Source organism: Medicago truncatula, chromosome 2 (assembly GCF_003473485.1).
Source record: "Medicago truncatula cultivar Jemalong A17 chromosome 2, MtrunA17r5.0-ANR, whole genome shotgun sequence".
In the NCBI taxonomy this organism is placed as follows: domain Eukaryota; kingdom Viridiplantae; phylum Streptophyta; class Magnoliopsida; order Fabales; family Fabaceae; genus Medicago; species Medicago truncatula.
Window position 1 is genome coordinate 29992234 of NC_053043.1, and position 27182 is coordinate 30019415.

Genomic DNA, 27182 nt, shown 5'->3' on the forward strand with positions numbered 1-27182 from the left:
CAGGAACATTTTATATCCGAGAATAAAATTTAGTAAACTTGTAACAAAGGCATATACAAACACACCCGTAGTGTAAAAATTATTATTGTTGACTGCTTTCATGTTTTTAAAGTAGTTATGCTTATGACTATATGACCACATTTTAAACAAGTTTCAGATGCATATCCTAACAAAGTTTCAACCTTTAAAAAAGCTGAAGCTATTGAATCATTATAACCAAATTGCAAATAATAACGACAGAAAGACATGATACAACAACAAAAAACAACAGAAACACTTGCATTAAAACTAATAGGATAACTAGTTAACTCAGTCCCTTAGATGTTCAATAATATCTGCGATCATACCCGCAAATCATTACAGGTCTGTTGAAGACTCATCACAGTTAACAAATAAACATCCCATTTAATCAAATGATCCAAAACAAAAATGGCTTTCAAAATTACAGTTTTGTTACCAGTTTCACAAAAAAGTTACTTAAATTAATCATAAAATTAGATAGAAAGAGGGGATTGCTCATATTCTATGGGTGTAAAGTGTCTGTCATGCCAATAGCATTCAGTACGAGGAATTTTTTATAATCATCACAACCAACCTCTTTCAATCTTAACCTACTCTAAAAATCAATTAACAAAAAACAAAGAATTTAAAGCTTTTTTGAATTGAAAAAATGTTGTGCTGATATTTAACTCCAGACTCGTGGGTTACAAGAGATGAAGCTGATAGACAACACCAAATATATGAGCTTCTTTTTTCAGACTCTAAATCCAATTAAAAGGGATAAGAGAATCCTTAGTTAAAAACTCAATGAAACTAAACAACAATAAACTACAATGATTTAACAGAACATAACAGAACAACGATTAAACCATTCTAATCCAAATTTTTCGGCAAAGATTACCGTAAAAATACAAAAATATGATAATATTGAAACATAATCAAAGCCTCATTGAATCCATTAATGTCATATGAATGTCCCTTCACCAAGTAGGTTCTCCCTGTAAACAGGGGCTTGGCTCCAAAACACCTCAAACAATCGGATATAGTATAATCATAGGCCAATCAAATTAACTAACAACATAAAACACACGGAAATAAAAAAAACGTGAATTGTTTAGTTTATGTTAGGCTCAGAATATATTACAGCTCTCTCAGTCACGAATTTTCAGAAGCAGAACTGGCATAAAGCTGAATAATTTGTCATCACAGCCAAATAAAACATAATTAAAAATTGAAACAAACAGAATTTAAAATATAAAAGAAATAAATTAAAATTTGGCTCATATTAAGAAATTCAACCATTATTCCAATATACTTCATACAAAAAACTCAGAAGCGCGGATAAAATATAATCATAGCCAAAAATTAGTGTTAAAAATTGAAATCTAAATAAATAATAATACAATGATGTGGCGAATTTTTTTAGAGGCATAAACATTGAATGGTTAAAGCACCACGTGAAAACCGCCTATGATTCAATTTGTGCCTCTATGACTAGCTTTTGATTTTCATGGAATATATTCGAAAACAAGCTAAAGGTGTAGTGAGGCAAAAATTAAAACATAAAGAAAAGAAAAGCAAAACAAATTGGCAATAGCTTTGACATAGATCAACAGAGTTTGGTATTCAATGAATTAACCATAGCATACTGCTGATTCATAACGTGTATACTACCGATAATTCATTAAAATAGCAAACATGTATAAATTGATAAAAGAAACGACTATGAGTATAAATTATAGATCTACAGCAGCCAGTGATAAACCCTAACTATGATACAAAGAATTGTTGAGTTGAGAGAGAAGGGACGCTGGTTATTGATTTATAGAGGCGCATCAAAACCCTAAAAATACCAATTTCAAGGGCTGAGTCAAGAGAGTGAAGAATGGATCCATAACTGGCACAAAAGCCCACTTTGAATGAAGACTATGTTTTGGAAATTACTCTTTGGGCCTCTTGAATTGCTCACATACCCCTGAATATATCTCTTGTTATTTTCGAATAATCGAGACTTATGGTGAGCAATAGGTGAATGTGTAATTGAAACACTATGAGTATATTATAGATCAAAGAAAGATATTATAAGATTAACTAACGAAGTATATTATAGGTTAACATTTCCCTATTTTTAATACTTTCCTGCACAACAAATTATTTTCAATTCTAAAATCGAAAGAACCGTGAGAAAAATCAATAGCAAAAAGAAAATTAAGTTAACTCCTTTTAAGAACTGCGATATTTTTACCATTTTTTGTTCTTTTTAAGTCAACTTATGTGTATCATTTGAAATTGTAAAATAAAATAAAATATATGCAATCAAGTTTTTTTTTTTTGTGGTGAGTCAAGTTTAACACATTATAAAATTCTCTTTTGCGAAAGTTTAAATTTTTTTTAACAAAGGATTAATTAAATATGAATTTTTATGTTTTCTGAACTTAAAAATTCATATTTTGTTAAAGAAATTTAATTTTTTTTGGACAGATTATTACAATATTCGAAACATTACTGCAAAAAAATCATTCAAAAATTTGAATGATACGCAAGACCTAAATTAAAGGCAATAACAAAATTTGGACTGAAAATTTTTCGGAGACCGAAAGTGGATGAAAAATTCAGAGACTAATATGAAAAGTAAAAATATTTATAATGGTAAAAACATATTCAACCCAAAAATCAAATTTAAAATTTAAACCCTCCGATCTTGATCGAACTGCTGAGATATGTACTACATGCGATCAATCACAAGATTGTTGTACCTATGACTACCCTAGATCAGTTTAGTACAGCTCAAAATGCTGGTAGGTTTCTTGTGGAAAACATGTGATAATGACCATTGTCTACACATTTTCTAACGACTGCTCTAATGTTTCATTTGAACAATGCAAGTGAAATGAGTTTCCAAACCCCACACTCATCAAATTAACTCTTAGAACAATAATACTTATAAACATCTAATTCCCATCTCTAAGTGTCAAAATGAATATTCTAGTGACATATTTTTGTTGTATAATTTTATTAACAATTCAACTATCTCATTCTGCATCTCCCTCACCTTCTCCTTCTAGATCAATCATTAGTATCCCACTATATCACAAGAAAATGCTCAATAGCACCTATATAACCACTAGAGGAATTCAACATCCTCAAATGGAAACTACATCAGATATATACCCTCTAAATGATGCATATGCAATATTTTTATGGATTGGTACTCCAGTACAAGTTGTATTTGTTATGATAGACATAGGAAGCCCAATTTCATGGTCACAATGTGATCTATGTAATAATTGTTACCCTATGCAACGCCCTCCTTTTAATACTAGAGCATCAAGTACCTTTAGAGAACTTGGTTGTTACACAGATACATGTTTGATCACAATGATGAGGGAAGTTTTTGGAAACTGCACTGGATGGACATGTAGATATAATGTGAAATATGGTACCAAGGATGAATCTCATTCCTTTGGTGCAATGGTGACTGATACACTTAATTTTGAACATTCCAATACAGAGATTAAGAATTTCATCATTGGTTGTGGAGATTCATATGAGGGTTCATTTAGGACTCAATTCTCAGGTGTTCTTGGTTTAGGACGCGGTCCGCTTTCGGTTCAAAGTCAGCTCAATGCAAAGGCCTTTTCTATTTGTCCTGTAAGTCAAGGATCAGAGAATCCATCATCTCTTGATTTTTATGATACTCCACCTGAAATTAACCAACATGGTGTTGTTGGTGATAATAGTTCCATTATGGTTCCCTTAAGTGAGAACAGTGGATACCCTTTTTATTACTTTTTGCAATTTGTTGGTATAAGTATTAATGGGTTTATGTTGGATATTCAATCTAGAGTTTGGGGTTACGGATTGAACTATGATGGTGGTGTTATTATAGATATAGGAACAGTGCTAACTTATTTACCAAGTGATGCTTATAGTGTGTTCAGGTCAGAGATGCTTAGAACAAATCATAATCTTACAGTGAAGCCAAGATATGAAGGGTTAGAGTTTTGTTATAAAGATGATTCATCTAATGTATTTCCAACTATTGAACTTCACTTTCAAAATGGTAATATTGCAGGTGAAAATTTTGTGTCTTACAAGTTGAACAAGAAACAACTACTCTTAACACCAGAAGAAGGCACTGTTTGTCTATCATTTGCAGAAGGAAAAAGTTCTGCTCTTACTGTGATTGGAAGCAACCAACTCCAGGGAACTTTATTGACGTATGATCTAGTCAATGAGATCCTTGTTCTTACATTTAATAAGTGTTAGGAGATTAGCAGAACATTGGTTGTTTAATTGATGTATTACCATCTGTATAACTCTTCTGTCATTAATCACTCTGAAAAAATATGTATGTGATTTTTCCTATGTAAAAATCTCTAACAATGAATATTTAAGTTGGTGAATACCAAAATCTCATACTTATGCTAAATGAGTTTGAAATAACTTCTATTTTTAAGCAAAATTTAAAAAACTTCCATTTTTAAAAATACAAAGAAAAATTTATTTTTTTTAAATCTAAAACAAACGGAGCCCTAGTTAATACCTAGGTTACGGTGGTTCTTTTTTTTTGTCAAGTAGCCTAGTGGCTTGATTCACACACATTATGTGTGAAGTGGGGAATCCGGGGTTCGAACCCCGGCCCAAATTATCCCTGGATATCTGTACTTCTAGGTTACGGTGGTTTTAACTGTGAAGTGAGAATTTCATACCCAATTCAGAAGATTTTTTTTTATGTTGCCAATATTTAACATCAAGATTTATAGTAACAAACTTTTACTCTCATCACATTGCCACCAGCGAACTACAACAGCAACTAGTCTGTAACATCAACTAACTATCAGAAAGAGATATATGTGGCTGAACTGAGTATTGGTGTTGCTTTTCAAAAGCTTCATTTGAAAGTTGGTGATAGAACTTACAATAACAAATAATCTAACATTGGAAATGCAGGATCAGAAACAAATAATCGGGTCGAACAATGTTACAGTTCAAAATTGCACATAACACATTCCAGTCTTAAACTTCTAATCAACTTAATTTAATGTTTGACAAAGTTGCAAAATCTATCTCACTATGTAAAAATGGGATTCATGCCAAAACTTTGGGGTGGGGGGTGTGGGGGTTGTAGGAGGAAGATGAGAATCCCATCCATGTCTCCTGCAAACAATGCTTCATGAGTAGCCGCTTATAGTCTGTGTATCTTTTCTATAAGGATTGTTGTCGCCTAATCAATGTCTTCTTCCTCCTTCCACTTTTTGAATTTTCTTCCTATGCTTCGAAGCGCTGCTGTCTATGTTCAGACTTATCTTCGGTGGGTTTGTAAAACAGAATGAAGTAGCAACAGCCTACACAAGTACAATAAATAGTACTGTCAACATATTGTTATTGTAGTCATCATACCATACAATTCTAAACTGTAATTTTTATCTACCGCTAAGTCTTCATTGGTGGTGTATAGTAGGAAACAGTTATTCCCCAAGCCAGAATAAAGAGGCTTGGGAGAATTATGCATGGTAGCACAGGAAAGGAGATTTGCTAAATTTCATACAAGATAAAAGATGTCGAGTAAGAAATGCATGAATGGATCTCATTCATGAGAAAGAAAAAGGGGAGAAGAGTAGAGTGGGATGGATAACAGAGGGTATTAACACACCACTCTATTTGTATTTATCTTCAATCCCAGAAACTATAATTTTATCAACGTAACTAAAAACGTGTCTAACAAAGGAATTCTAACATACGACGATGTAACCATCTTACTCATTTTAGTTTCAACAATTTATTCTTCTATTATTATTAGTCATTCAATTGTTATAATCTGACTCTATTATGAAGTTTAATATTAAATGAAAGGAAAATATGAGGAGTCCAAGAGGCCGTTGATTTATTTCAGGTTGGTATGTACACAACTTCAGCCATGGATAAATTAAGATTTGTATCTGACTATTTGAAAGACATGGATATTCATGCAGTTCAGGAAATTTGAAAACCATTATGTAAAATGTGATGAGAAAGTTGTACCTGTAAATCAAGGCGGTGAACATTGAATATTTCCTTCATAGAATGTGCATTATATGCCAATATATATGACCTATAAGCTTCTTTGGCCAGAGTGTTCAAATGATAAACGCTGGCCACCATCTTCTCCTGCAAAATCCAGATGATAATGTGTAAGATATGCTGCAATTGGTTCTGTATTAGATCATTTTTTAATTGGCACTTGAGGAAGGAGGAACATACCAGTTGAGATTGTACATTTGAAAGCTTTTTATCATCAAATGCATACTCTTTCACAGGAACCTTTGCTGCCTGAAATTGAGCACAAAAATAAAATTCATGATTCGGGATAATGCAAGAATAACTTATCAACCAATATAATAATATTTTCAATTCACCGCCTAATTTTATACACTTCCAAGGGACAAAATATACTGCCTTCCCCCATAACAATATAAGCATAACACATTCAAGGTTTCCTCAAGAAACCTATATTGCAACTTTTAAGATCAAGGTAGTGCATTCACTAGAAGACTCTAGTTAACTGTGTAGCTTTCCCCTATAAAGAGAGTAGAATCTGACCTTCAAGTAGCGAAGAAATTGCAATTCTTCAGGAATCAGGAAAAGTAAAGCATTTCCTTTTCCACCTTCTCCACGAGCTGTTCTACCAACTCTATGAATATATTCCTGGAAGCCATAGAATAACATATGTTAGACTGATATATAATAAGAATATAAATAAACAAATTGAACATGATCATGACCATAAAAAATAGGAAGCACCTTTGGTTCATCAGGTGGATCAAACTGCACAATCCAGTCCTACAAAGCAGAAAAGGAGAAAAAGATAAACATTTTGTGTCACTTAATGATATCAAATTAACAGAACATAACTATAGCAAAAATGCAACTCAACATTTGACCAGTTTTACAATAGTACTGAGAACCAAATTAAACAGAACAACTCTAACAACTGGGAATATGGGAAGCTCAACTTAGTTGATGTTTTTATCCTGTATATTGAAACTTTTGTACTATTTAGTTTCTCTTAGTGTATTATTGTTGGGAATATAGGCCCTCACTTAGGAGTATACGGGAGGAGAGGAGAGGAGAGGTAAGGAAAGGCCCGTGGAACCAATTGGGCACAAAAACTTTACTCAAAGATAGTTGATGTGCTTTTCTTGTATTAGTGGGACATCACCTAGGAAAGTGTATGAGAGGAAAGGAGAGGTAAGAAAGGCTCGCGGAACCAATTAGGCACAAAACTTTGACTTAAAGATAGTTAGGGGCAACCACCATTAGTTACGGGCAACTAGGGGTACTGAGAAGAGCATATATGGGGAGTAACAGAATAATATTAGAAGCGGGAAGAGGAGCATAAGGAGCATCCAGTTGTAATTGTGGAGTGGGTATGACAAGTGAGGCTCACAAATTCTCCAAGAGTTACTCTGCTTTATTCAGCCTTTCCCTTCCCTAACCAGCAACGTAGTCAACCACGAGATTCTACATAGGATCAGGAGGGGTGTGAAAGATCGTAAGTTCGTATCTTGAGGATCGTAACACGACTCGTAAGATCCGCGACCTAACATATAAAAATATATCTACACATATATAAACATATATCTACACAGACATAAGCATGAAAATAATATAGAAAAGAAAAATAACACGGTATTTGGGTTGCACCTTACATTTTTTATCATTAGTTGCGCTCAGCGCTCATTATCATTATTATAATTATTTATTTTATCATATTATTTAACAATACTTTTTGTTCTACTTTATTGCTAAGCTTTAAAAATAAAAGAGGATAATCTGATAGAAAATAAAAGTGTTTGGGCCATATAACTCTATTCCCCCATCCCCACAAACAGAGTCTAAAGCAAAAATAAATAAAACTGAGTTGGGTGAGGCCCAAGCTCAAGCTTTCTTTTCCTTTATTGCTAAGCTTTAAAAATAAAAGAGGATAATCTGATAGAAAATAAAAGTGTTTAGGCCATATAACTCTATTCCCCCATCCCCACAAACATAGAGTCTAAAGCAAAAATAAATAAAACTGAGTTGGGTGAGGCCCAAGCTTTCTTTTCCCCTTCAGCAAAAAACCATAGTTGTGCTGGGTATACAACCAATTCACATATAGGTAAAAACAGAGAAGGGAAGTAAGAGAGTCACAAATGGCGGTGCAAAGAGGAGCTGCGAGCGCAAGGAGGAGTTGTGGTCGCAGGTGGTGGCGCCTTTCCACACGATCAGGGTTTTTTGTTTTAAAAAACGGGGCATTCGAGCAAAACACAGTCAGGACGAAATAAAGTCCATTTCAACACCTTTCCACGCACACGATCCCACCGGCAACTCACGATTTCACCCACAACAGCGCACTCCAGCAGTTCTGGTCATGTCATAACACGGACCAAGGGCCTTGGGAGGCAGGGATTGTACAATCCTACGACGCAGCTCACACAATCTTGACTGCACTGCAAACCAGAGTTCCGATTGATCCAAGACTAGTGAAAGTTGCAACAAAAAATAAACCACACCTTTTTCCTATTTTTCATCCAAATTTCAGATCCAAACCTTTCAGATATCTTCTACTGTTTTTTCTTTGATGTTTACTAGATACCCCTATTAGGTTGGTACCCTAACATTTACCACTGGATTTCATATCCAACAGTAACCCAGGCAACAATGCTGTAGAGGACTGCAGACTGCAGTGTTCCCCCTTCTTTCAGTATCTTCATTATATTTCTTTTATACCCCACACCACACTCTTTTTTAAAATAAAAAAGGAAAAGAAAGGATGGTTATATGGATGCAAATCTCAACTGAAGTTTTGCGTGAAAACGTCAAGAGTCTGACAACTTAATTACATTGCAGGTCAGAAATATATACATGTAACTTAATTGGAAAGTATAACATACCACAGCAGGTATGTCAAGTCCACGAGCAGCAACATCAGTACAGAGCAATATCCCTTTTTCTGCTTTGCAAAAATTGAAGAAGGTACTTGTCCGGGAATTCTGCTTTTGTTTTCCATGAATATTTAAACAGTCTAATCCAATGAACTTAAGAAGATCAGCATGGAATTTGACAGAGTTGCATGAAGAGAAAAACACCATCACTTTTTTTGATTGGTATCTCTTCAAGAATGAATACAGAACAACAAAACGTTTGGCACAGGGAACAACAACATAACCCTGTTCCAACCCTTCAACAGTGACCTGCATCGATGCGGAACGTATTAGATACTATGATAATGCTGTAAAGAAAATTTCAAAGGATGTGATAGAAGTAGGTAGGCATCACCTTTTCTCTCCCAATATCTACATCAACATAGACAGGAGGTGTCTGAAAAGACAAGCGGGCAAGATCCTCAACCTGTAATTAAACAGGAAAGTATTTCAAAAAACAGAGAATAACTAAGCAATATGCTTGCATTCCCAAGATTTCCCACTTTCAAAAATAGCATCCATTAACTTCAAGTATATCCAGTGAAAATAGACATTCACGTGACAATTTAAAATTTAAAATTGAGTGGAGTTGACAAAATTGAAACAAGGATTTGCTTTAGGGGAAAGGTTCATGATGAAAAATAGAAATTAACAACAAACCTTCTTTGTTTGTGTGGCTGAAAACAAAGCTGTTTGCCTTTTCTGTTAGAAGAAATGAGAAGCAGATAATTAGCCAAGCTCATAAAATTAGGTAAGACCAAAATCTAGATATAAAAAGCTGCATTTAGCATACATTCAGGAAAACTAGGGAAGATAATATGATGAGTATAGCAAGTTAGCAACATTGTCCCAGCCTAAAAACCTTGGCACCGAACCTTTAAACGTATTAACAAGATACCACAAATATTTGAAACCTTTACAAGAACAGATATCCAGAAAATATACCTACCTACTAGAAGAGAAGCACTATTTTTTTGTCAGAAAAAAGACCAGTACTTTTAGAATGTTACAAGTTTGGATGCACGCAGCTACATATTCAAAATCAATACACTCACTAGCAGTATTAAGTTAACTGACAGATGAAAAATACTAGCAGAATAAACTACTCTTTTGGAGATGAAAACCTTGTGTTATTTAGCATCTTGTTGACAAATTACAAAAGTAATCATACATATATTGGTCAAAAAGACTCTACAGGTTTCAAAACTTCCTTCTGAAAAAAGTTACCTATACATGTTTCTTCTTTACAAATCTTTGAAAACATATAATATAATCTATTTGGTTGCATCGCAAACTTCCATTAATTTTCATCAACAGTACAAAAGACACTGGAAATTATCATTCTGAAGCTATCTACTGCTAATTAATTTTCAAATGTACTTCCCTCTATATAATGAACACTTATAATTGCTTAAGTATTTTTCATGGGGCTGGACAAGACTAAATTAAACTCCAAAAGTTCCAATACCTTTGGAAGTATATTAAGGATCTGCTTCATTTCCTCCTCGAAGTTTGATTCCAATATCCTGTCTGCTTCATCAATCATGAGACACTGTCGAATCATGCAAGAGCTCAGAGTAAGAAACCCCCAACACCAGAAGTTATAATGATAATGATATATAAACTAACATAGAAGGAAATACTCCATGACAACCAGAGAATGACTTCTCTGTTCCCATCAATGAAAAAAAAAGCAGAGATAAATAATAGGACATATACAAAAGAAAAAGGGTGACTGATGCAAGCTCCATACACAATGGAGAATAAATCAAAGTAAAAGAAAAGACCCTTATCGAGAGAAACAGCTTCTCTGCACAGCCAAAACTACTCAACAGAAATCATGAATACCTCTCATATCCCCCATCACTTACTCTAAAACCAACCACCTCACCTTAATTCCTCTTAATGGGATTATCAATGTTAATTGATCTATCATATGATATTTCAGTACTACATATTGATGCTTGCATAGAAAAACAACTAATTACTTTCCCCACAATTTGATTTTATGTTTTATTTTCCTTCTAAACAACAAAAGGATGTTCTAAATTCAAACTGGTACCAAGAGAGGACTGATAACTTATGAGTTAATATTTGTCACATACTTCCCAGTAATTTGTCTACAAAACCATTACAATGAACGAAAAGCATGAACAGATATCAACATTGTTTGTCACTTGTCCTGTCAGTGTCGGTACTTTTTAAATCCATGTAATTAAGAATCAAATCAGTTACTTACCTTCAAGTTTTTATATATGAATCCTTTTGTATTCTGAAGGTGGTCAAGAAGACGACCAGGCGTTGCAATCAACAGATTTACTCCTTTAACAATGCGCTCAGCTTCTCCCTTTCTACCCACACCACCAATAACCTTTCCAAGAGTTTGCGAATGATAACCTTTCATTAGTTCACTTGCCACAGCGTGTGTCTGAAAAACCAAGTCGCGAAATCAGTCAATATGGACAACCAAATATAATAAAAAACAAGAAAACAAATAAAAAGTTGTGTAAATCAAAATAAAATTAAAACGAGGAAACGAGCATGCGTGTATACCTGAATGGCAAGCTCTCTAGTTGGACAAATGACGATAACACCAGTTCCATTACGAGGTGTAAATTGCACATTGTACAACAATTCCACAGCTGGAATTAAAAATGCAAGTGTTTTACCAGAACCCGTCCTAGCAGCACCAAGAACATCCTTTCCCATCAATAGTGGCGGAATCGATTTCGCTTGAATCTGCATTCCAACATTCATTGAAGTAAATTATGAGTCGGTTGATCGAGTTATTTAAATTATCTACTACCATAAGCACTTATGAGACTTTTTGGGATAAATTATGAAAACAATGTCTAACATGTTCATAACGTGGTTTCACCTAATTTCCATAATACGAAGACAATTTGACTTTATTTACGATCTGATTAAGTTATATGAGACTGTTTGGGAGAACATACGAAATAAGCTTACGACAATTTCATAAGCTTTTTTCAACTTATTTTCATAAATTCTTCAATACAGCTTATAAAACAACTTAAAAATTACAAAAACAATTTAACATTAGGTATCATTTTGCTATAAAAATACTTTATGCTAGATTATACAATAAGGGTTTGTTTGCATTAGGCTTATTTTGAGCTTATGCAAGCTTATGCAAATAAATAAGTTTTTATGTTAATTTATAAGTTCTCATTAACGAAAATTGTATCTTTATAAACTGTTTTTCCATAAACTACATTTACAAACTTATGAAGCTTATTTATTTGCATAAGCTGTTTTGCATAAGCTTAAAATAAGCCTAATCCAAACGGGCTCTAAGAAATTATAATCAAATTAAACTGTTTATCTAAACATGGCTTAAAACCTTCATTTTATTACTACCTATTTGATTAATTAGTAAAAAAAATAAAAAAATTACAGCTCACAGTTATTAATCAAAAAATGTTACCTGAGTCATATGGGTAAAACTCATAGCAGCAATAGCCTGAGAAGTACGTTCAGATAACCCTAGAGACGAAAAAGACTCAGTACTCAGAATTCCAGAAGGCAAAACATTTTCAACTTTCTTCTCTTCTACTTCTTCGACTACGTCGTTGCCGTCTTTATCGTTATTCTCTTCTTCTTCATCTTCAGATTCTGTGTTTTCATTATTCTTCTCCTTTTGTTGTTTTTCAAGTTCTTGTTCCAATTTACGAGATCTTTTTCTCTTGCGAAGCTTCTTATTCTTCTTCTTGTAACTGTCGTTGATTTGGTTTTCCGGTGAGGTGTGGTGGTCGTCGTCGGATTCGGCCATGATTGGTTTTGGTTTTGGAATTGGTGAAGCAATGAAGCTGCTGGTTCTGGTTGTGCTGTGGTTTTTGTGAAACAGTGTCTAGCTGCGGTGTGTGTGTGTTAAACCCTAATATTGAACTTCTGCTAGTTTCATTTTCATATGCTTTTCTATTATTAAATTAAATTCATTTTCTACTTCAATAATAATAATAATCCTATCCAGAAGTTCTAGCTCAACTGGCAAAATGTCGAAATTGTTAGGCCGGATGTCATGATCGGGGTTCGAACCCCGGTACCTCCACTTATGTGTGTGAGTTTTTAATGGCTTTGTCATTTCGTCTATCTACCCAAAAAAATAATAATAATAATAATCCTCTCAAAAAATATATATATAAAAAAAATATGAAAACAATTTGGTATAAATTGAGATTATTTCAAAAAAAAAATCGAATATAAATAAATTGAGATAAAATACAATAATTTTTTAATTAAATTATGTTTATTTTCTAGACTACTTTTTTTTTTAAGGTTAAATTGACTCATCTTTTATTGACTAAAGCAAAAAGTGAAAAAAATCAAAATCAATTGATATCAATTGATTTGCCTTAAGTGGTTGGTAGGTTTCCATTTTATGAATTGTTTGAAAGAATTTGAGTTTGATTTTTAGTGTGAACAGTTCTCAGTTCTCGATTAAGGTGAAGCTAAATGAAATTAATTAATTTATTAGAAAACATTCTGTAATTATGGAGTAGTTTATTGCAACGCCTTGTGCTCAATTAAAATTAAAGTGCCATTTTAGAAAAATTTAAAATTCTCAAGGGAAAGCGACTGTGATTCATGCTCGTGAAGCTCTGTTAGGGTTTCTTTGTGTTACAATTTCACAAATTTAGTAAGACCACTGAGCTTTGCTAAGGTTGTCTCCTCCAAAGTAAGACTTATGATTTTTTTTTTCTCTTATTTTGTAAGGAGAGTGCCATGTATTCATAAATTTAGGTTTTTTCTACTAACGAATTATCACAATGAGGCAATAGTTTTTCGTTTTTATTGTTACTTTACTGAGTATGGTGCAATGATAATGTGAGGAAGACATCATTCTTGATGATGATTTCGACCAAAAAGATGTAGGCTAACTAAACATATGTCTTCTTTGTCGTTTCATGTCAACATGAGCAATTAGGTTGAAGTCGATGAAAGAACGTCTCAGAGAAATCTGGGAGCCTAGAAGTGGCGTCACAATAAAGAAGGTAGTGAATAAGCGTTATATGTTCCAGTTTTACCACAAGGTAGATAAGGAGAGAATTAAGTGAAGAGGTCCATGGGACTTTCAAAACCATATGTTGGTTTTAAATAAGGTGAAGCAAGGATATGTTTTCACAAACATATCGCCATATCATATTCCTATTTGGGTGTAAATTCATCAGACACTAAATGGGTATATCAAACACAAATTTGATGAGCAGGTTGGGAATGTGTTAAAAAGGTTTCTAGAATATGATAAAAACAACAATATTGGGTTTTGGCGAACATATATGCGGGTCAAGTTTGATATTTATGTGAGGAAGCCAACGAAGCTTGAAGAGTGAATCAACAAACTATGAGGCGAATGGTTTACATTTACATTCAGATACGAGGGGATTAGTGGTTTTAGTTTTCTCTGTGGAGTTCTACGACACAAGATTTTTGCCCGAAAGTTATGGAGATGGAGGATAATGATAACTTCAGGCTCTATGGCCAGAATTGCAAGCAAAACATCAATGTCGTAGTGCAGTCATTGGCTATGTGAATGGGGAGAACAACAGTCAATGTGCAAAATAACACAGAAGAAGCACAAGACACAAAATGTAAGAACAAGTCTGGACGCAACTAAACTCAGTTAATCACTAGTACATGAGTGGGTACACGTTTAATTCCTAGGCAAACAAGTAAGAGGGAAGCAATTGTACATGTGAACAGGTTAGTGCATTATAATAACATTTGTTGCTTAAAACCTAGATGTTATGGATTTTCAAGACTCCATATATAAGGAGAGAGATGAGGAAGGATTAAATATATATATATATATATATATATATATATATATATAGCAATTATATTGGTTCCTCTTACAATCCAGGAGTAGTCCAGTCCCCTTGCACTTCCAAGAGATTTTCATTATAATCACAACTAATTACAAATGCTTAAGGACACAAACAAGAGACTTCAAATGCTCAAGTATACAATCAAGAAACTTCCATGCTCAATCACAAATGAAAGAGACTTCTAAAAGTTTACAAATAAAATATTTGTTTTACACTTGATATAAAATAAGAGGTGTAAGCAATTACTAACAAAGCAGACTCTATGAACTTGTAATTTCTAAGATATAAACTTAGTAAGAAATTCTCAAGTGTTCTATGTGTTTTTTAATTTGAGAGAGTAAGAGCACAATTACAATAGCATAGTGTTATTGTTATTCTTCGCAAGGATTTGAGAGATATTGGAGAGGTGCAAGCGTATTAAGAGTTGTTGTGAAGCTTCAAATAATAGACGTTGGAATGTTATCTTATACGGTTAATGTTGTTGGCATAGACATTTGAAATCTATTAGTGCAAGTAGAATTATCTGTTTCTTTCATTTTGTTTTTGAATTTGACTAAACATGTGATCGAGAAGAAGACAAATTGTATTGCTGAAATTGACCCTTCCCATAAGAAGACAAAGCTGGCTAAGCTTATGGGTCCCTCAAAGTCTCAATGACTCATAGTCGGGGTGACTCAGAGTCTTCACTTGTTTCTCAGTAGTTTTTTCTCTTATGATCTAAAAGTTGACTTCTAGTTGACCTTTCTTCAGATCTTCTACCAAGTCTTCCAGCTTCTCTAGTGCTTCAGACGCTCTTATACATGTTCATACCTTGTTAAATTTTAATATATGGTCCTCCACACTTGAACATATATTAGCATATCAAGTTGTTATTTAATACTTTGTTATCATCAAATATTTAGAGACATCAAACAAACCAATTTTGTTCCAACACATTGATGTTTTATTGGTATTTTAGCACAAAATTCTTACTTTGAAAAGAAAATTTTGCACAATTTTTTTTTCAAAACGATTTAAAATTTAAGACGGAGGGAGTACTATCAAAGTCTAAGGGGTAAGAAAACAATACTCTCTCCGGTCATTAAGATAAGAAATTTTTTAAAAAAAGTTTTGCTCCTTTTTATAAGAAAATGTCATAATTTTTAAGGTGTAGTTACTGTTAAAAGAATTTTTTATCCATCGTTAATGACTTATTTATTTACTAGTCGAGATACCCATGCTGAACACGGGTAGTGTGGCGCGGCAAAATAAAACAATAGTGTATAATTTTATAAAGTATGTACACTTAGTATTCAATTAAATTGACCTGGGAAAATATTGAAGTAATAGTATACAATCTAAGTAAGGATTTATAATATGGAGTGAAATAGGAAGGTATCATAAATAGTAATAATATTACACATTATAAAGTATTAATCATAAATGATTACTAATTACCACATGAACAGAGTGATATGACGACAATCTTGAACATTCAAATCGATTGAAAAGGAAAAATGAACATGAATTTTTATTTTTAACTTTGAGCAGGAAAAATAAACATGCAAATCGATTGAAACTTAAATCAATGAAAATATTAAGACGATATTGGATGAAAGTGAAAAGAAAATACATAGTTTGTTTTGTAGCCATTTTGGTATTGTGGTCCCTAGCTGAAACCGACCTGTCGGTGTTCAATGTTGTGAAAGGAAAATACATAATTTTGTAGCCATTTTGGAAACGTTGGAAAGGGAAAGAAGCGAAATCCAGTTCACACCATTTAATAATAATAGTTGTTAAATGGGCCTAGAATTTGGATTAAGATTAAAAGGCCAGATTTTTACCAACTTATGTTATTGCATATTGTAGAGGTTCTAATAACAATTTATTGATATAAAAAGTTGATTGATGAACAATAGTAAAGCATGGATTAGATGATTATTGACACAACAATATTATAAGAACAATGGTGAAACAGAAAGGCATAATGTTCATAATATGGTAGTGATATTACAAAAATTAAATTGCGATAATTAGGTAAGAACAATACTACAATAATAATCGATGATAGATTATAAGTTAATAATGTCTAGATACTTTCATAATGGAAACGATGTTTTTGGCCATGATTGAGTCACATTTAAATTTCAGAAGGCTTTCTGGATAAATTCGATTGGTCAAGCAGAAGGCTTTCCATCCACGTCCAATTATGACAGTTGGTCCTTGATTTATCGTTTCCTTTTTGAATATCAGTTTGCAAACAATGATAGTGTTAGAGGTGCCACACAATCTTAGGTACTCATGATTTATAAGTTGAAGGAAATTTTCAAGGTTTGTTGGTAGAATCTGAAATGGAAGAAAATAAATAAGGTATATTTTTGTTTGAAAAATAGTAAAAAAAAATATTGATTTAGAAACATAATGAAGGATAGAAGAGTTACCAATTTTGAACTAATTGGATCTTTGTCTGGCATGTCTACATCAAATGTAAGATCTTTAAGACAGGAAGTAGTATGTTTATGATATGTGGATATTCATTTTTTGGTGTAGAACCATTGAAGATTTTGATTTGGAATGTACTATTACCCAAATATGTGAAAGACATAAGTGGATTTGAAGGTATATGATAAAAAAATCTGAATTGGTGCCAACCTTCTGTAAGTATTGGCATAAGCATACATTTGTTAAACTGAACTTGATGACTATTTCCATAACCATCTTGCAAGCTCCAGATGTCTATTAGTTCGTCGTAATGTTCAGCAACAAAAAGGGGATCTTTTTCGCAAATTATCTGTTATACAAATAAATAAAACAATGTTACTAAAGTGATGATAAAAACTCAGAAAAATGAAGTGAAAAAGAGTAGTATTACATCAGTGCGGACAGCTATGAAGAATGGTCTATTATGCTCAGATGTCATTAAAGGAGCAATGCTGCAATTTACGGATCTTTCATTGGTTGGTACTTGACTAATTGGCGATGAAGTTGATTCCATTGAGTAGTGAAGAGTTATATGATTTGGCAGTGTAAGATGTATTTATAGTTGAAACCTATTCTTAGATTTGAGTCATACATTAAAAAAATAATGTAATATATTATTTGACGTGTAATTTTCGATGTATCTTGTTTGTCCTTATTGAGTTTAATAAAAAACAATATAATATAATTTGTTTTGTATAAAAGTATATGAAGCGAAATGTCAAAAGTCTGTACATAATATTCCAAAGGAATATATAAGCATGCAAGCAAATAGTGTTAAAGCAACAAAACACATTAATGTAAAATGTACTATTTTGGTCAAAGTTATAGTTGGCTATCATAAATGATTGTTCGAAAGCCAAAGCTTATTATGCATAGTAGTTTAGAAATTTATAGTACTCCCTCCGGTCTCAAATGTAAGCAACTTTTCACTTTTTAGGTTCATTCAATAAACAATGTATGTGGTCCATATTATAGACTATGTACATCATTTATTGAATGAATCTAAAAAGTAAAAAGTTGCTTACAATTGAGACCGGAGGGAGTATACTATTATATGAGTTATTGAATTGTCATATCAATCATGTGCATAAATTAATAAGGTGAAAGATATATATAGTGTTGAATAAAAAAATTAAAATTAATTAAGTAATTATAACATATAACATATATATTTTAAAGTATTTTTTTTCTTATTTAAAGCCATTGACATTGACATTGACAAATTTATTCACACCAAGTAGAGATGAATCCTATAATATGGACTTCGAAGTTGTCAGAGAAATCAATGGCTATGGTAAATATAGTTTTTATGCCGCTAAAAATTTTATAGTTATTTATATTGATTAAAATCGCATTCAAAAACACAAATTTCATCGTTATAATTTTGCATATATTTTGCAGCATTTTCCAAAACATGTTAGTGAACAACTGAATATCAATGAGAATAATAGCTTAAATGTCATAGATGAAGAAACACAAAAGACATACGTATGTGAAATTGAAATTGATCGCATGAATGAAAGTTGTAAGTTCATTGGAAAAAGATGGTTTGAATTTATCGGCTCGACTCAATCTTTAGTTGGGTCCTTTCTAATGTTTAATTTTGAAATTCCAACACGAAGATTGTATGTTTGTCCCGCTGAGTTGTTATAAAATATTTGTAGTAACTATGTTTTAAATTAGAAATGGTATCGATAAGAGTAATGTATTATTTAAAGTTATTGTAAATTGAAAAAAATTAAATAATGTTTTATCATAATCAATTTCATCGTAGTTTATCATATTTAAAAAGGAAGAACATACAATATGTTATCGCTACTATATCCTATTGAGGTGATATGCAGGTATTAAAAGGTAGAAATATACTAAATAATTGTAAGGTTTGATGAAATGAAAATATAGAAGTGAAAACTTAAAATGTAGATTAATCTCAATAGAACATAGAGAATTGATGAACTGAGTACAACATAATTAAACAAACCTGACAGGAATTAAAGTATAGTGATATTAAACACACTACATGGTGAAGATTAAACATAGTAGTAGATGAAACACATTGAAGAAGTTCTTAGGCAGATGCATTAGATGTAGATGTTGAAGCAACTTGGTAGACATGACACTTCACATTATCGGAAAGGTCCAATTTCAAGCGAATAGTTTGGCCAATTTTGAATCGGTTTGCTTTGTAGAAATGATCCCTTTTGGTTTCAAATTGTGTTGTCAATTTTCCATCATTGAGAAAGTAAACTTCAAAGTTTTCTTCTTTTCCACTATCGCCACAAAATATGAGACCTGGTATCGATATTGTTTCAGAATTTGGCTAAAATCATCGTTGACTGTCTGCACATTAAAATAGATAATTTGAATAAATATGATACATTTAATGTTAATACTTTGAAGCATGAACTATTTATTAAAACCTTCATTGAGCTGAGAAAGTCATGTTCATCAAGTGTAATGTCACAGTAGGCAGTTTGATGAGGTACTGTGCTGCGACTATGCCACTTAGGGAGTTCACTATGGTCAGTCACCTCCTTGAACATTTCCACAACAAACATATTGTTTCCGTAATAACCAAAGACAACTTCTACATCTTCAGGAAACTCATTGAAGTGCTTAACCTCAATCCATCCGTTAGTCAAGAGAGGATTAAGAAAACTTTTGGTGCAAGTTAAGAGGTGGCCCCTGTCATCTTGATTAAGAACATACCATGAACCCTTGAGTTGATTGTAATATTTTTGAGTAAATGATGGATCCACCTCAGCATACATCTAAAGAAATATAAGAAAAACAAACAGATCTAATTGTTAGGAAAATATTTAGTCTTAAGAAATTGCAGGTAAAAAATTAAATTGTGATGAATTAATATAAAGCTAACTTGTACTGATAACTTAATAGCAGAGAAAGTTTCAATGGGCTCCTTAGCAAGTACTTTTCTTATTGCATCCATTGTAAAATAAATCTATGTTGAGTAATTATAATGATGTATAGAGTTTGGGATTGCAGTGAGTATTTATATCAATAATGTTGTTATGTAGTTATTGTCAATACAAATTGAGTTGGTGAATTCTTGAGCAAAATAAAGTATTATAATATTTAGTTTGGTTGTTCTATGAAAAGTACTAATTTAAAATGATTTTGTGCATTGAAATGTAGCAAGCAGGATTCCTTATATTTATGTCGCGTGAACATAGTAATGAGTTTGTCTTATTGTGGCATGCATTTAACTTGATTAGCCATTTCATTGAGTGTAACTTGAAAAGCATAGTTTATTGAAATGTAAAAGCTAAATCTACCAAAGACAATTCATGAGAAAGCTATAAAGTTAACATAACTTGCAGCAATATCAATAAAATGAGAAATACAAATTCATTGCTAAGTCTAAAAAGCAACAATTTCCAAGTCATGCCCAGCTTCACATTTCTGCAGCTGCAGCTAAACTTGATGTGTGTTCCCATCATTAGGCATTCTTTACTGCAAATAGTGTACCATATGTAAACAAAAGTATTCAGTAAAGTAATGAATCAGTAGGTGGTTGATTAACACTTACAAATCAATGAAGAGTGGTTTTGTTCAAGTCATTCATCCAGTCTCATTAATGAGTTGATATGATTTATCAATTCATTCAGTATTTATTCTAATTTTGATTGAGTTATATTTGATCACATGGTATAGGCTTCTTGTATAACATAGATGAGCATATGAATATTATATTTATATTAACAATTCAGAGGCCAAAATATAATTTGAGTATTATATAAAAAATGTAGAAAATAATGACCATGAAGATTAAAAATTGCAAGTTATGGTCATGTTTATCAGTAGCCAGACAAAATTGAAGCATGTACCCAGGTAGATCAATCTGTGTATAAAAAAAAATTACAATTTGAAAACTTAATGATATTAAAATGAAATTTTTTGTTATGATACAAACAATCATATATATTGATGTTAATATTGACAATAAAGTTAATGAAAACATGGAAATAAATTTACTCAGTAAAGGTTATCAAAAACTTCCTTGTAAACCACATTTGTGGTGCTGGAAAGTGGTTTTTTTTTCTAGATCATGAATCAAGATTTTTAGACCAGCTTTAGTCCTGACCTTGGAGAATGTAACGTACAATTGACCATGACTGAACACTGATCTTGGCAAATATAGACCAACACTGTCAAGAGTTTGGCCTTGTGACTTATTTATAGTCATTGCATAGGATACAATAATAGGAAACTGTCTTCTGATAAGTTAAAAAGGCCAGGGAGATTGAGAATGTGACATGGACATTCTTGGTATATATGTTAGGTTGCCAACATTTTTACCTGAAATGATCTTAGCTTCAATCACATGATTAGCCATCCTAGTAACAATTAGTCAAGTACCGTTGCATAATCCCTCTACTTGATCTAAATTTCTTAATAGCATTATAGGAGTCCCAACTTTCAGTTTAATTTTATGGTTTGGAAGTCCTGAAGTTCTTAATGTACTTAAGAATTCTGGAGTGAATAACTGAAAAGACTGGCATTGATCGTTAACTTTGACCTATCTATGGAATCAGAGCTGAAGTATTCTTTCTCTTCTCCTTCATGAATAAAACAGAATTAGTTTAGTGAATATGTAGTAATTTTGAATGTATATCATAGAGTCAATCAATAATGAGGATTGTGCATACCTGGAATAATTGAAAGAACATAGTCATTGATTGTATCAACCGCATCTATGGTTGATGCAAGTATAGGTCTTTGCTGTAGATAATCAGGATTGTTGTACATATTCAAAAAGTTTGGATAAGTACTTTTCATAATAGCATCAATTAGATCATCAAACTCCTTAATTAACAGGTCATCAGGTATTTCAAAATCTGCAATGCCATCATTTGCCTCAGATATCTTTCCCTCACCAACCTTTAGTATCCATTCGGAGAAAGTCTTTAACTCATCAGCATCAGATGATCCAGCATTAGATCGTAGGCGCATATTTTTAGTCAGTGTTAGAACAATACATTCATCCCAAATGTATGAAGAATTTATTGATGAATGTACAATGTCTGACCTGTCAGCTCTTGGTACAACTGGTAAAATTTGCCTAAAGTCTCCTCCAAACACAATGACCTTGCCACCAAATATTTTGTCACCGTCCACAGTGTCAGACATAATGTCTTTTAGAGTTCTATCCGAAGCTTCAAAACAGAACTTATGAGCCATTGGTGCCTCATCCCATATGATCAAGTTTGTAACTTTTAACAGTTTTGCAAGATCGCTATTACCATCAATGTTACATGTTGAGTTTTCAAATAAAGGCACAGGTATTTTGAATTTGGAGTAAGCAGTTCGCCCTCCAGGTAACAAAAGAGAAGCAATACCACTTGTTGCAACAGTTAGAACAATTTTACCCTGACTCCTCAATGCAGCAGCTAAAGTTGTCCACATAAATGTTTTGCTTGTTCCTCCGTAACCATGTAAGAAAAACACACCACCATTTTGTCCATTAACAACATACATTATTTTATGATAAATGCCTCTTTGTTCATATGAATTTGTATAAAATATATATTAAAGCTATGAATTGATAGTTAGAAATAATCGAAATAACACTAATGTATTTGCACTTTACCTGTTAGAGTACTGAATAGTCTTTTGAATTCAAACTTCAACACATCTTCATCATAGTTAAGCTCATCATAAATCAATTTGTTACCAAGCTCTTCCATGACATAATCTGTTGGGTATGCAAATCCTTTAAATTCCTTTAAAGATCTTCTATTCTTCTCCATGTGCTTTTCAATTAATGTCAGAGTTAAGTTATTAATTTGATCATCAGTGAGCTCCAAATCTGGTAGGATTAGAATATAATAAAATGAGAATAAAATTATTCAATAATAGAAAAAGATATAAGTATAATTATACCTCTGTTATTAGCCACTCATCTTTGTTCGTATAGAACACCATCGCTTAACTACTTCCACGTGTTATTACAAACATGAACTGGCATGTCCATTGTCGCGGTAAGTAGCAGAGTTACAAATAGTATTCTTATGAAAACATCGGTTGCCCAAACACTCATTTCCTTTATTGCTTCTATATATTCTTTATCATCCCCCAAGAAGCCCATTGCATAACATGCTTCCCTAAAAGTATCGTAGTAAATGTTATTGACAGTTTTAATATCTTCATAGGAAGTTTGTCCCTTGACAAATGCTAACCATCTTTTTCCTCAGCTCGACAGCAGAAATCTTGAGTATGGAAGCAGACAACTCATCCCAGAAGATGAATCTGATTTTTTCTTCCTCATGGACATCAGTGACTTCAACCTTGTATTTAATAGATTAACAACAATGGATTATAGTCATGATCAGTGCGTTAAAAAAAGTCTTTAGAATTCACATTGCATTGTGAAAATGAGCAGTGATAAATCATTAATTGGTTGTGATATTACAATACAATATACCTTGGCAATGGCTCATCATTTTTATGTTTATGATAACACATCCACTTATCACCTTCGAGCTTGACACTTCTAGTGCATTGGTTGCATCCATCATAAGTCCAACCATGTCTTGTTGTATTTAACTTTTTGATTTCGGCAACGGTGACACATGATAACTCCTGTACTCAAAAGTCTATAATGGTGAGAAAGAATAAAAGATGGATAATAGTTCAGAAGATAATAGTGCTGAAAAAGTACCTGACTGATATTAGAAATCTCAGCAAGACTAAGAAATTTGGCATTAGACATTATGTAACGCCCTATTTTATTATTTATTTATTTTATTGAGTTTAGATGTCTTTTTATAGTTTAGTCGATTTATTTTGATGGTGATATTTTGTTATGTTATATGTTGATATTTATTAGTATAATATATATGTTATGTGGTGTAGAAATATATTTGTTATTTGGTGTGGAAATATTACGTTATTTGGTGTAGAAATATTATGTTATGTGGTGTGGAAATATTATGTTATTTGGTATAGAAATATATATGTTATCTGGTGTAGAAATATATTTCTTATTTGGTGTAAAAATATATATGTTATAGAAATATATTTGTTATAGAGATATATTTGTTATTTGTTATAGAAATATTTTATATTTGTTATAGAAATAAGTAGGTTAAGGATTTATATAAAAGGGGAGAGTTAGAATTAGAAAATAAGGATGACGTGAAAACTGTTTTTGGAGAAAAAGGGAGAAAATCAAGAGAAGAGAAGAGTCAGAGGAGAGAAAGCGGTAGAGTCCTTCATCGATCAATCTAAGGTAAGGGTGAGACTAACCTTCTTTAATCATAAGTATGTAATCCTGAAAAAAGGTTTAACCTTGTAGTCGTTAATAGGTTTTGATGTTGTAGAATTAGGGTTTGAAACTAAAATTGATCGTAGAAAGAGTAGATAATCCGATGAATTAAGTTGATAATTAGTAAATTTCTAAAATAATGTTTTGGGTCAAGTTTTATATGGTTTTGAGTGCCTTATCATGTATAGAAATGGTTAGCAAGTTTTGGAATCAAATTTGGGCATTGGGAAGTCAAAATTGGGATTTTGGGGTGAAAAATGAGTTTTTCCCGAGAGTTGCACAGTGACAACATCTTCTGTTTTATGTTCTTGCGTCTTTTTCACATGTTTCTGTTTTGAATTGGCCTTTGGTGTAAACATGAAAGTTGTAGATAATTGTGTTAGCTTTCCAGTGGCTTTGGTTTGACTTGAAAATGATTTTTGGTTTTTGAGATACGATGAAAATAATTAATGGAGGTCTTAGTGAAATTTTATGAAAATTCAGCATAACTGTTTCTAAGTTAATCCAAAACTTAGGGAATAATTCCAAACCTCAAAACTAGAAGTACTATGAGTTCAACTAGGGTGTTTAAGAGTATTTAACCTATGTTGTGATTGATCTAATTTGGTTTGACGTAAATATCTTTGTTGGATAATTTGAAATACATATATTATGTGAATGTTGTTGTTGAATAATTTGAGTTACATATATTTATGTGGAAAATGTATGATATAGAAAATAATGTTGTTATACCATTCAAGTTGTTATTATTAATGATGCTATGTTGTGAAGTTGTTGTATGTTGTTGTCTCTGCTTTATTGATTATTAAATCATTAAGTTGCATATGTTGGTTAAGTTGTTAAAGTTGTAAGTTGTTGTCAATGTCGTTAAATTTGTAAGTTGTTGTCGATGTCGTTGAAGTTGTTGGTTGTTGTTGCATTAGTCGTTGAGTCTATGCATACTCATACTCATTTAAGTTGAGGGCTTGATGCCCTGTAATGTATATTTATACAAATTATGTGTAGGGCTTGATGCTCTGTAAGTTAAGGGCTTGATGCCTACACTCAATACGTTGGGGACTTGATGCCCTGATTGGTACCACATGCATGATTAAGAGGTCGTAGTTGCATTTTTGTCTAGATGGTTCAAGATGCGTAAGATGTCTAAGTTGCATTGTCAAGTTGAAGTCGTGTCGTTGTTGTTAAGTTGTTATTCACCCATGTGTCGTTAATGAAGTGTTTATGATGTTGATTATGATGTTGTTTTATGATGTGATTATGTTGTTATATGATGATGTTTATGATGTGAAGTATATGATGTTATAAAATGATGTTATGATGTGATGTTTATGTTGCTGTATGACGTTGTGTATAATGTAATGAATATGAAGTTAATGATGATTAGAAGTTGATTGAGTTATTAATGAAGTTTTATAAGAAGAGTAATGTTATTAATTGATGAAGTATAAGTTGTTAAATGCTTTTGATGAATTATATGCTTATTATTATTGAATGTGAAATTTCACCCATTCTGCTTGGAAATGTTGCTCTTCGTATGAGTAACTTGCAGGTGATCGAGATTAAGTTGCTGTTAGATTGCTGCCGTGAGTGGACTATCTCTCACGTGTGTCTTTAGGTGCTCTGATACGTAACATGATGAGAACTTTGTTGCATGTTTTTCTATTCTTTACGTATTGTTTATGAATGTACAAGATTAAGTTGTTAATTGGATTTTTATGAGATATTTTGATGAGGCCTTCGTGCCAAGACTATTTTAGATGTTGAAATAAATTCTGATGCGAAGTTTTTGAATATTATGTTGATTGAATTTTGAAGGAAAATTAGTTAATTATTCCATTTATGTTTTAAGAAATGAAGTGTGACATTCCGTTTGTGATGAATACTCTGATTATTTAAATGAAATTTTTATGTTGGGAAAACGGGGTGTTACACATTATATCAGTATTTTGTGAAAATTGGGAGGCCTGACTGTATTGAGAAGCAATTTGAGATAAGGAAAGAGCATCTGATGGAAGATCTTTAAACCTAAGTCAAAACAAACATAAATCAAGCAATAGTAAAGATTCACAAAATATTGAGCATGTACGGGATACGAATAATTAAATCAAACATACTTCTCTTTGAACAGCGCAAAATCTAGTAATGGTGGATTGAACATAACTCGAGTTCCATCCCAAGTATTTGTGAAGCAGAGTGGGTAAGGAGCTGCAAATAATGGTCTTTTTAGGTTACCAATTGGTCGAATATCTTAGATGAAAATATTTGAACGAATTGACAAATATGTAGGTACCTTGTTCCGGCTTAACCCTTGCATGTTTGACAAGTATAACATATGGTTGAGGTTGAGTTCCATCAAATTTGTCGAATTCATCGGCACACAGCTTGGCATGGTCATCCCACAAGCAACAATGAAGAATATTGCCACTATAAAAGCACATGTGAAGCAATAGTAAAGAACAATAGTACTGCTATATTGCATATGTAAAATTAAAATAAGCCAACATATTCAATAGATGAGTAATTCAATTTATTTACCTAGCATCTTTGAGGGTAAAAGTAATCGATCTTAATCTCCCATTTCCCCTGTTAGTATTTGTCACTTCTTGAAAGGCTCCAATTACATCTTATGTAAAAAAAACA

At 32.4% G+C, this 27182-nt stretch overlaps 3 protein-coding genes, 1 long non-coding RNA gene and 6 other non-coding genes across 10 annotated transcripts; 1 reads left to right on the forward strand and 9 right to left on the reverse strand.

The window, feature by feature from the left end:
- Positions 1 to 303: 303 nt before the first annotated feature.
- LOC112419571 (small nucleolar RNA SNORD25) lies at positions 304 to 390 on the reverse strand. The gene has a single exon (XR_003009698.1). It is a non-coding gene; the product is annotated as a small nucleolar RNA SNORD25 (small nucleolar RNA).
- Positions 391 to 509: 119 nt separating this feature from the next.
- Positions 510 to 594, reverse strand: LOC112419636 (small nucleolar RNA snoR8a). Its single transcript, XR_003009761.1, has one exon. It is a non-coding gene; the product is annotated as a small nucleolar RNA snoR8a (small nucleolar RNA).
- A 74-nt stretch (positions 595 to 668) lies between these two features.
- LOC112419630 (small nucleolar RNA snoR97) lies at positions 669 to 779 on the reverse strand. The gene has a single exon (XR_003009755.1). It is a non-coding gene; the product is annotated as a small nucleolar RNA snoR97 (small nucleolar RNA).
- Positions 780 to 943: 164 nt separating this feature from the next.
- On the reverse strand, positions 944 to 1059 carry LOC112419612 (small nucleolar RNA Z278). The gene has a single exon (XR_003009737.1). It is a non-coding gene; the product is annotated as a small nucleolar RNA Z278 (small nucleolar RNA).
- Positions 1060 to 1123: 64 nt separating this feature from the next.
- Positions 1124 to 1215, reverse strand: LOC112419605 (small nucleolar RNA Z223). The gene has a single exon (XR_003009730.1). It is a non-coding gene; the product is annotated as a small nucleolar RNA Z223 (small nucleolar RNA).
- Positions 1216 to 1276: 61 nt separating this feature from the next.
- LOC112419637 (small nucleolar RNA U36a) lies at positions 1277 to 1361 on the reverse strand. The gene has a single exon (XR_003009762.1). It is a non-coding gene; the product is annotated as a small nucleolar RNA U36a (small nucleolar RNA).
- Positions 1362 to 3147: 1786 nt separating this feature from the next.
- LOC25486791 (protein ASPARTIC PROTEASE IN GUARD CELL 1) lies at positions 3148 to 4269 on the forward strand. Its single transcript, XM_013608517.1, has one exon. The coding sequence runs from the start codon at positions 3148 to 3150 to the stop codon at positions 4267 to 4269; it is 1122 nt and encodes a 373-aa protein (XP_013463971.1).
- Positions 4270 to 4857: 588 nt separating this feature from the next.
- Positions 4858 to 12863, reverse strand: LOC25486792 (DEAD-box ATP-dependent RNA helicase 27). Its single transcript, XM_013608518.3, has 12 exons — positions 12394 to 12863; positions 11499 to 11684; positions 11185 to 11373; positions 10414 to 10497; positions 9606 to 9647; positions 9301 to 9372; positions 8916 to 9215; positions 6784 to 6822; positions 6583 to 6687; positions 6244 to 6312; positions 6025 to 6150; positions 4858 to 5348 (listed from the first exon to the last, which is right to left on the reverse strand). The coding sequence occupies exons 1-12, from the start codon at positions 12736 to 12738 to the stop codon at positions 5232 to 5234; spliced, it is 1674 nt and encodes a 557-aa protein (XP_013463972.1). The 5' UTR covers positions 12739 to 12863; the 3' UTR covers positions 4858 to 5231.
- A 6342-nt stretch (positions 12864 to 19205) lies between these two features.
- Positions 19206 to 20397, reverse strand: LOC112419024 (uncharacterized). The gene is made up of 2 exons (XM_039830587.1): positions 19675 to 20397; positions 19206 to 19594 (listed from the first exon to the last, which is right to left on the reverse strand). The coding sequence occupies exons 1-2, from the start codon at positions 20023 to 20025 to the stop codon at positions 19475 to 19477; spliced, it is 471 nt and encodes a 156-aa protein (XP_039686521.1). The 5' UTR covers positions 20026 to 20397; the 3' UTR covers positions 19206 to 19474.
- A 6100-nt stretch (positions 20398 to 26497) lies between these two features.
- Positions 26498 to 27182, reverse strand: LOC120578211 (uncharacterized). The gene is made up of 3 exons (XR_005644150.1): positions 27078 to 27182; positions 26833 to 26966; positions 26498 to 26747 (listed from the first exon to the last, which is right to left on the reverse strand). It is a non-coding gene; the product is annotated as an uncharacterized lncRNA (long non-coding RNA).

Excerpts from the sequence above, each read along its gene's own strand:
- LOC25486792 (XM_013608518.3), bottom strand. The coding sequence starts at position 12,738 with ATGGCCGAATCCGACGACGACCACCACACCTCACCGGAAAACCAAATC. Across the intron at positions 9,373-9,605 it reads CAGCCACACAAACAAAGAAG|GTTGAGGATCTTGCCCGCTT; the intron begins GTTTGTTGTTAA and ends GTTTAATTACAG. Across the intron at positions 6,151-6,243 it reads CAAATGTACAATCTCAACTG|GAGAAGATGGTGGCCAGCGT; the intron begins GTATGTTCCTCC and ends TGGATTTTGCAG.
- LOC112419024 (XM_039830587.1), bottom strand. The coding sequence starts at position 20,025 with ATGTATGCTGAGGTGGATCCATCATTTACTCAAAAATATTACAATCAA. Across the intron at positions 19,595-19,674 it reads ACTTTCTCAGCTCAATGAAG|ACAGTCAACGATGATTTTAG; the intron begins GTTTTAATAAAT and ends TTTAATGTGCAG.
- LOC25486791 (XM_013608517.1), top strand. The coding sequence starts at position 3,148 with ATGGAAACTACATCAGATATATACCCTCTAAATGATGCATATGCAATA.